The sequence below is a fragment of the Muntiacus reevesi genome, chromosome 1 (assembly GCF_963930625.1).
Source record: "Muntiacus reevesi chromosome 1, mMunRee1.1, whole genome shotgun sequence".
NCBI classification, from domain to species: domain Eukaryota; kingdom Metazoa; phylum Chordata; class Mammalia; order Artiodactyla; family Cervidae; genus Muntiacus; species Muntiacus reevesi.
The window spans coordinates 49,095,385-49,105,413 of record NC_089249.1 but is presented as its reverse complement, the minus strand read 5'-3'; the positions used below and the strand labels follow the sequence as shown (position 1 = coordinate 49,105,413).

Genomic DNA, 10,029 nt, shown 5'->3' with positions numbered 1-10,029 from the left:
GAAACTTCTCACTCAGTGGATTCTTCCCTCCTACCGTTTCTTCTCTGCTACACTCACAGGTCCAGACCTCACATGCCCTTTCGGTGAGTCTCCTAAGGGCTCCTACCAGAGAGAAGAAACATTCAGAACCAAAAGGAAATCAAACAGAACCGAGAGAGAAGAGCCTCCGCTGGCTCCGGGAGCAAGCAGTAACCTGACTTCTGCACAAGGTGTGCCCAGGTGACTTGCCCATCCTTGGGCGGCTGCCACGACACATTCCACATGCCTGACGCTGCCCAGGGAGAACCAGGCAGCCCGGTGCGGCTTTCCTACTCAGAACACCTGGCTCAGCGGCCAGGGTATCCTCTATGCAACCAGCACAGTCAGTGCTCAGCTCATTGTGATCCTCAGCCTGCCTGGGTAGTGACACTCCCCTCGGCCCCCAGGGAGCAGCAGAGCCAGGGACAGAATAACATGCTCAGGAGAAGTGTCCTCAGAGCCCTCAGCATCGGGCTGCCGCTGGTCTTCGCTCTTAACCTCCTAATGATATTTTACACCAAGAGGATTGTACAGGAGTTGATCCTGGGTGATCATCAGACAAAGCTGCATTTTGCTCTGTCTGAGCAGAATGGGACGGTGATGGACAGACTCTCTCACCTGGAGGCGGATTTGCAGCATCTGAGTAAGTCGGCAGCACTGACTCGAAGGGGACGGTGTGTGTGCCTGTCTGTGCCTGTGAGTGTGTGTTTAGGGGCACAGAATAAAGGGGCGTGGAGGGAAAAAGGAGGGAGAATTAGAGCCAGCAGCTGATGGAGGGGAGCAGGCTGTGTGTATGTGTGTGTGTGTGTGTGCAACTCAGGCGGGGCACACACACCCTGGTGAAGTCTGTGCAGAAAGAGCCCCCTGGCTGATGTGTCCTACATGTCAACCTCTTTTTAAAATTGAGTTAGAGTTGGCATATGCTGCAGCTGCTTAGGCGTGTCCGACTCTTTGCCACCCCCATGGACTGTGTCCCTCCAGGCTCCTCTGTCCATGGAATTCTCCAGACCAGAAGACTAGAGTGGGGTGCCATGCCCTCCTCCAGGGGATCTTCCTGACCCAGGGATAGCACCCGTTTCTTCTGAGTCTCCTGCATTGGCAGGCAGATTCTTTACCTCTAGTGCCACCTGGGAAGCCCAACTGACATATAGTTCGGTTCAGTCCTGTCACTCAGTCGTGTCCGACTCTTTGCGACCCCATGGACTGCAGCACACCAGGCCTCCCTGTCTATCACCAACTCCCAGAGTTTACTCAAACTCATGTCCCCTGAGTCAGTGATACCATCCAACCAACTCATCCTCGGTTGTCCCCTTCTCCTCCCGCCTTCAATCTTTTCCAATATCAGGGTCTTTTCAAATAAGTCATAGGATTACATTAATTTCATGTGTAGGACATAAGGATTCAATATTTGTATATTTCGTGAAATGGTCACAATAAATCTGATTAACATTTGCTGTCTCACATAGTTCTACACTTTTTCCTTGGGATGAGAACTTTTGAGATTGACTCTATCCCCAGCTTTTGACCATACAATACAGCGTTATTGACATAGTTACCACACTGTACATTATATCTCCAGGACTTATTTATTTTATAACTGGGAGTGTGTAGCTTTGACCTTCTTTACACGCTTTGCTCACCCCCACCCTGCCTCTAGCAATCACTAATCTGTTCCCTGTATCTTTAAACTATATATATATATATTTGACTGCACCTCATATAAGATCTTTGAGAATCTTTTTTTTAGTTGCAGCATGTGAAATCTAGTTCCCTGACTAAGGATCAAACCAGGGCCCCATGCGCTGTGAGTGCGGAGTCTTAGCCACCGGCCTGCCAGGCCCTGTTCTTTGCATCTATGAACTCATTTCCCCCCATTCTTTTTAGATTCCACACATCAATGAGACCAAATAATATTTGTCTTTGGCTTTTTTCACTTAAGATGATGCCCTCAGGGTCCAGCACATTTTAACCTCTTCCCAGTAATGCTGGGGTTTGTTTTTAAAACTCACCATGAAACTCTACCCCCTGTGAATTTCATGTATCTTGGCATCTGCTTCCAGTGAAGGCAGGAGTCATGGGCTTCCGCATGATAAGAATCTCATGCTCATGCCCTGGAGGAGAGGGGTCTGGAATGTGAGAGCAGAGAATCGACTGCGCAGATGTGTGGCTGTGTGCCTGTGGAGTGTCTTTTTTTTCTGTTTAATTTAAAAAAAATGATTATTTAATTATTTGGCTGCACTATGTCCCAGTTGCGGTGTGTAGAATCTCTGATCTACATCGCAGCATGCAGGATCTTTAGTTATGCCACGTAATACCTTTTAGCATGTGGAATCTAGTTTCCAGACCAGGGATCAAACCCAGGCCTCCTGTATTGGGAGTGCAGTCTTAGCCACTGGACCACCAGGAAATTTCCTCTTTTTGTTTAATTTTTTTAATTTTTATAGAATTTCAAAGGTTATTTTTCATTTACATTTATTATAAAATATCAGCTATATTCCCCATGTTGTACAGTACATGCATGAGCCTACGTTACATCCAGTAAAAATCTGTGCCTCCCCTTGCCCTACTCCTGTGTTGCCCGCAAACATTGATAACCGCTAGTGTGTTCTCTATATCTGAGTCTATTTCTCTTTTCTCTTTTGTTATATTCACTAGTCTACTGTATTTTTTTTTTTAGATTTCACATATAAGTGATGTCATATAGTTCTTGTCTTTTTCTGTCTGACTTATTTCACTTATCATAATAGCCTTGGGGAGTGTCTTTAAAAAAATAATTATGTTTATTTATTTATTTTAGTTATTTTGGCTGTGGTGGGTCTTTGTTGTCGAAGTCAATCTTTCTCTAGTTTCGGAGAGTAGGGGCTACTCTCTAGCTGCAGTGAACAGGCTTTTCATTGCAGTGGCTTCTCTTGTTGCAGAACGCGGGATCTAGGACACCCAGGCTTCAGTAGTTTCAATCTGTGGGCTCCGTAGCTGCAGTTCCCAGACTCTAGCGCACAGACTCAGCAGTTGTGTGCATGCATCGGCTTAGTTGCTCCACTGCATGTGGAATCTTCCTGGACCAGGGATCGAACCCATGTCCCCCTGCATTGGCAGGCAGATTCTTAGCCACTGGACCACCAGGGAAGCCTAGGGAGTGTCTTTCAAAAAAAACAAGAACTGAGCCTTGTCAGGGTTCAGGGTGAGGGAGAGGGATAGATGGAAGGTCAGAGAGGAAGAGGAAAGGAAGGGAAGAAATCAGAGAAGGGGAGATATGGAGAGGGGACAAGAGAGGAGAAAAGAGAGGAGCACAGAAATGGAGCCCAGAGTGAAAATGTCCAGGGCGGAGGGTGGAAGAATTGATAGGGAGGAAAAAAGGGAAAATAGATGAGGGGAGAGAGAAGGAGGCATGAAGCATGGTTTCCATCCCCCATCACAAGACTCTTATGTTATTGTGGCTCAGATTTCTGGAAGGCATTTTTCTCAAAGTGAAAGTGTTAGTCACTCAGTCATGTCAGATCCCATAGACTGTAGCCCACCAGGCTCCTCTGTCCATGGGATTCTCCAGGCAAGAATACAGGAGTGGATTGCCATTTCCTTCTTCAAGGGATCTTCCCAACTCAGGGATCGAACCTGGGTCTCCTGCATTGCAGGCAGATTCTTTACAGTCTGAGCCACCAGGGAAGGTTTCTCAGGGGACGGTTCAGTAGATGAGTGTCTTGTGATATGCTTTACCACTCTATGCCCTGGGCCTGGCACAGAGAAATTAAATAGATGAGTGAGTGACTGAGTGTAGGAAGGAGAGAACAGAGGACAGGCAGCCAGGGATGAAGAGAAGGGTGATCCAGGGGAAAGAGTTAGGGAAAACAGAGAAGATTGTCAGCTCCCGAGGCCCTGGCTTTGAGAGCCCTTGGCTGGTTTGCACGTTGACTATGCAAACATTCCCCGTGCAATTTCACCAGAGGATGTCTGTGTACCTTGGCCATCACTGTCACTCCTTGGCTGAGCACACAGACCACACCAGCTCTCTGGCTCAACCACCCTGTGTCAGCCTCCTCAGGTCTTAAAATAGCAGGAGCTCTGCCAAGAGCCTGGCTAGTCTTTCCTCCGGCTGGGACACGATGTGCCCCGAGAAGCCATCCAGGGCTGTTTATTTCCATCTCTTTCTTTGCACAACTGGTTCCTCCTCTGCTTGTTGTTCTCTATGCTCTACACGTTCTATTCACTGGGAAATGACGTGGTGTCAGGGACTCCCTACCCACTGAGATGAATTTCAAAATGTTTCCTGGACCCCGTTTCCAGATCACAAATGCTTTTCTTTCCAGAAGGGCTTGCTGAAATGGAAAGCTGGTTCAACGACCCCTCCTTCTGGTTGCTCCTTATCTCCGAGAAGACTGAAGAAAATCATGACTTTTAAGGACACCTGAGCAAATTATGAAGTCTGTGAAGAGTCAAAGCAAACACATAATGATAATCACATCCCTACTGTGGGAGGGCTTGATAACTCTAAACCAGTTTTCTGGAACTTCCCTGGGGGTTCTTAAAAGGCCCCATCAGAGTGACACTTGGGTGTGTCCCCTTTGGGCCTTGGAGGTGATCTAGTAACAGTCTTCATCCCACCGGGTTCTGCACTTCCACCGTCAATAATTTCCCACTGACAGCAGTGAATGAGAGTGGAAGATCAGATAACCCCCAGAGCGGAGTGTGAGAAGTGAAAATGTTGGTCACTCAGTCGTGTGTGACTATTTGCCACCCCGTGGGCTATAGCTTGCCAAGCTCCTCTGTCCACCAGATCCTCCAGGCAAGAATACTGGAGTGGGTTGCCGTTTCCCTCTACAGGAGATCTTCTAGATCCAGGGACTGAACCCAGGTCTCCTGTATTGCAGGCAGACTCTGTACCATCTGAGCCACTGGGGAATCTCCAAAGAGGAGTATAAAAGAGTTTAAAGGCCCAAAAATCCAAGGCCCTTCTGTGATCCCCGTGCTTAGCACAGAAGAGTTTGAATCAAAATATGACTTGGTTTGGAATAGTGTGAAAATCCCGCTCCCATTTTTATTTTCTGCCTGAGCAAATATGAGAGCTAGTCCCCAGGAGCCTTCTCTGAAAGATCCTCCATTTATTTTTCTTTCCAGGTTTGCTTTGACCATCCTCTTTCCGTCTCATAGGCACTTCTGTGGTTGACTCTTCTCGTTCACGGGCCAGGTTTAGGTCACCTTCCAAAAATACCCTCCTCCCACTTGTAAGGTTTCCCTGCATCCCTCTTAGGGGCTAGGCATGTAGCTGAAATTCTGACCACGTTTTGCACACCAAACCGCGTGCTGTGGTGTGGAGCTGCCTCTGTCCAGAGGGGTTCACACAGTGGGACCGTCCTCTCCTGAAGCTGGTACCCCAGGGCTGCAATCATCCGAAAAAGGGATTCTCTTCTAACTTGCAGGATGGTACTACATGAGCTAGAGGTGATCCCATCAATTTGGTTGGAGTTTAGTGTGTGTTTAAGGGAGGACTGGGACTCCCCTGGTGACTCGGTGATAAAGAATTGCCAGCCAGTGCTTAAGATGCAGGTTCAATCCCTGGCCCGAGAAGATCCCTTGGAGGAGGAAATGGCAATGCACTCCAGTACTTTTGCCTGGGAAATCTCATGGACAGAGGAGACTGGTGGGCTACCGTCCATGGGGCCAAAAAGAGTCAGACACAACTGAAGTGACTGAAAAACAACAGAGCGGGGATTGGTAGGACCTTAAGCGAGTCCGTCTGGTGGAGTGCCTTTGAATCAAAACCACTAGGTGGATATTTTGGGGGCCTTTGAAGAGTTCTGGTGCTTTATGTCTTAAAGCAGAAAAAATTCCATGTGAGAAAGGCAAAGTGATAGATAAGGAACTTATTAGAATAGGAATTGAGAGTCTCTTAATAGAATAAAATTGAAAGTCACTGCAAGGAGATCAAGCCAGTCATTCCTAAAGGAAATCAACCCTGAATATTCATTGCAAGACTGATGCTGAAGAAGCTCCAGCTTCTTTGACCACCTGATGTGAAGAACTGATTCATTGGAAAAGACTCTGATGATGGGAAAGATTGAGGACAGGAGGAGAAGAGGGTGACAGAGGATGAGATGGTTGGATAGCATCATTGACTCAATCTACATGACTTTGAGGAAGCTCCAGGAAGCCTGGCGTGCTACAGTCCATGGGGTGGCAAAGAGTTGGACACGACAGAGCGAATGAAATGAACTGAGCTGAACTGATTAGAATAGGATGCTTGAGAGACTTAAAGTGGGTAGGCCAGAGGGTGCTTCCGCAAGAACTTAGCAGGCTACAGTTTTATAATCAAAGGAAAAGTGGGGAGGGGGAGAAAACCTTCTTCCTTGTTCTTGGGTAGATGTCATGCTTCCATCATCAGCCCCTCGTGTGGGGGTTTTTCTTGTCCCTACATGGTCAAGCCAGGACTATCATGGCACTATGGGAAAATTATTCCAGGTCTCAGTACAATGAGTGCCTTTCACTTTGAAAGGTCATCTTTCCATAACTATTGTTTTGATGTGTAGAGAGAGCGCACCCTAAGATCATTAACTTGTTGAACTCACTAGGCAGGATGTGGGGCTCATGCCACCATTGTTTCATTGTTTGGGGGCATGTCTCATGTTTCTGTTGCATGGTTTTGTGGCTAAGGAAGCCTGCTTGCTTCTGTTGTTAAGCAAACCTGCTTTCTTAAAGTGACGGTTAACTTACAGAGGTCTCCCATATTTTTTTCTATTTGCACCTCGATAGTGGGATTAACTATTTAATCACCTACTTGATCCCTTTACTCTGTTGCTATCACCATGATTACCATTTTGGGGTTGAATGCTGAGGAGTGTCATAGTTAATGTTGGACTTGGAAAATACTAATCAGTCAACTCTAGCTTTCGTTCAATTGAAAGTTCCCAAGTATGGCTCCTGCCAGTGTCTCTGTCCCCAGAGTGACAGCATCCCAACCCCCATCCCCAGGAAGCTCTCGAAGACCAACAGGTAGGTAGGTCTGCCCAGGCTCCTATTAAATGACTGCTTTTGCTCTGGGTCCTGGTGTGCCTGAGGTTTTGTGTGTGTGCCCTTTAAAAGTGAAATCTCTATTTTTCCCAGCCCCTTGGGACTTCAAAATTAAGCCTTTCTGGTCTTCAAAGTCTAATGCTGTGGGGATTCATTTTCCTGGTGCAGGACCCCCAGACTGGGGAATCCTACATGCAGCTCAGAACTCTCACTCCTGGAGGAGAACCTCTGCATTATAATCATTCTCCAGTTTGGGGGTCTCCAATTTTTCTTTGGCTGCGCTGGGTCTTAGTTGCAGCACGTGGGATCTAGTTTCCTGACAACAGGTCCAGGCCCCCTGGACCCCCAGGGAGGTCCCTCCAGTTTCTTGATGCCTTTAGTTGCGGAAGATCTTTTCTGGCCTTTGTCACCCATGGTTGCTCTGTGGATGGTATTGATGTTGGTGTGCTTGACAGAGAGAGGGTGATCTCGGGCTCTTTGTATTCCACCATCTCGGGTGATCCCAAACGTCCTTTTGGTTCCATTGAAGGAAGGAGTCAGAAGACTATTGTAACAGCCCATTACTTATCATGAAAGCCTGACTGTCCTCTTTCCTCAGCCGACACTTTCCTGCCAATCTCGACACACTCTCTCCCTCCTTACAGGCCATACCACGGCCATCCATTCACAGTCTTCATCTCTGCCCTGAGTCCCGCTGTCACCCGGGTCCCTGCAGCGTCCTGTGATTAACTGATCCAATCGCTCAACTATCCCTCTGTAAAGGCTCCTGCCTCACTCTTTCACAGTGTACTCTGGGCTTTGTCATCCTCCCGGACTGCTCCCCTCGAAAATGACAAACACATACTATCTAGCCCTGACCACAACCTCAGAACCCTGGAGCAAGCTCATTCAACCTCTCCATAACAAGACCATCTCTCTAGGTCTTCTCTTGTGAATATCTACAACTCCTTGCACACTTTTTCTGTTGCACCCTGCTGAAAGTCTGGGGAGAAAAGCATTTCAGGAAATGTGGATGAGAAAGTAACGCCCCGGTAGCTAACAACTGGCTGAGTTGTTTTCTCCCCTGCCCTTCATTTGCAGAACAAACTATGAAGCTGGCTACGAAACAATCAGAAGATGGGGTTGGCAGGCTGGCAATGGTGAAAGATGAAAAGCATCCGTTTCCAGATACAGCTCATGCCAAGGAGGGTGGCTTCTTCAAGGAAAATCCCCACAAGGTTCTCTTCCCAGACTCAAAACTTTTCAGGAAGTGGGGTAGGGACCTTTCTGAGGCTCAGCAGAGAGAGGCTGAGGACCTCTTCCAGAAGTTTGGCTATAACGTGTATCTCAGTGACCGGTTGCCCCTGGATCGTACCCTCCCAGACACTCGAGATTCCAGGTAAGATGGACAAAGGCAGGCTTTCTAGGGACCTCAGTGTTGTCTGAAGACAAGCTTTGGGAGGTGGCTTAGGTGGTAAAGAATCTGCCTGCGATGCAGGAGACCCAGGTTCAATCCATGGGTTGGGAAGATCCCCTGGTAAAGGGGATGGCTATCCACTCCAGTATTCTTGTCTGGAGAATTCCATGGACAGAGAAGACTGGTGGGTTACTGTCCTTGGGGTTGCAAAGAGTTGGATACAACTGAATGACTAACATTTTGAGAGTAGCAGAAGTCAAGGGTTGAAAAGAAGTGTGGGAAAGTGAGAAATTCGTGAGGAAGTGGGTCAGGGTGTAGAAAGTTCCGGAAGACTGACAGAACAGAATTCTCGACTTTAGTCCATTTTATAATGGCAGCTCTGAGAAGATAACTGATGGATTTAAGTGTTTACAGTCCCTCAGAGCTGAGCAGAGGTATCAGAGAAACACAGATCCTTGAGAATTCTGATAGGATGGGTCAAACTCATAGTTTTACAGATGAGGAAACCGAGGCTGAGAGAGAGAAACAACTTGGACAAGTTGAAGGAAGTTAACAGTGCTACTGTTCTCCCTGATGTTTCTCTCAAATTCTCTGCTTGGACCCTTCTTTATTTTAAAAAATATTTGTTTATTTGGTTCAGGTGAGTTTTCTTTGTGGCATTCAGGATCTTTAGTTGCAACATGTGGGAACTAGTTCCCTGACCAGGGATCGAACCCGGGGCCCCTCCATTAGATGCACAGTCTTAGCCACTGGACCACCAGGGTCTTATTAATTTTAACTTAAAGAAACTTTCCTCTCTCCTTCTGTTTTTCCCTTCTATTTTTTTTTTTTCTCATTCTGCCTCTCTTTAGTAAGTTTTTTCTGCCTTCTTAATAAATTTTAAAAATAACAGTTTTTGGAGATAAATTCACATACCATACAATTTACTAAAGTGTATGATTTAATGATTTTTAGTTTATTCATCACCATTATCAATTTTAAAACATTTTCACCTCTTTCGAAAGAAAACCTACCCCTCCTCACAGGTTCTCCCTGTCTACCTACAATTTCCTCATCCTTAGGCAACCACTGATTCACTTTTTGTCCCCATGGACTTGCCTCTTCTGGACATTTTGTATAAATGGAATCATATAACATGGACTCTTCTGTATGTAGCATAATGTTTTCAAGTGTCATTCATGTTATAGCTTGTAACATTCATCACTACTTCATTTGTCACTAACATTCCTTTTATGGTAAAATAGGATTTCGTTGTCCAGTTGTATACCACCTCTTTGTTATCTGTTTACCAGTTGATGGACATTTGGATTATTTCCACTTTTTGACTACTATGAATAATGCTGGTTTGAACATTTATGTACAAGTTCTTGTGTGGACATATGTCTTCATTTTTCTTGGTTATACCCTAGGAGTAGAATTGCTGGACCATATGATGACTCTATATTTAAACTTCCAAGGAACTGCCAGACTGTTTTCCAAAGTGGCTGCATCATTTTATATTCCCTCTAGTGGCATATGAGAGTTTTGATTTTTTTTTAACATACTTATCAAGATTTGTGTTTGTTTTTTGATCATAGCCATCCTAGTGAGTGTGAAAGTGCAAAGTGCAAGTC

The 10,029-nt window shown here is 46.2% G+C and overlaps 1 protein-coding gene across 1 annotated transcript in view; it reads left to right on the top strand.

Annotated features, from left to right (window-relative positions):
* Positions 1-261: 261 nt before the first annotated feature.
* Positions 262-10,029, top strand: part of GALNT8 (polypeptide N-acetylgalactosaminyltransferase 8) — a 35,976-nt gene continuing 26,208 nt past the window's right edge. The window contains exons 1-3 of the mRNA XM_065936436.1: positions 262-338; positions 426-661; positions 8,101-8,398. Coding sequence (XP_065792508.1) covers positions 262-338; positions 426-661; positions 8,101-8,398 — 611 coding nt within the window. The remainder of the gene's footprint in view (positions 339-425; positions 662-8,100; positions 8,399-10,029) is intronic.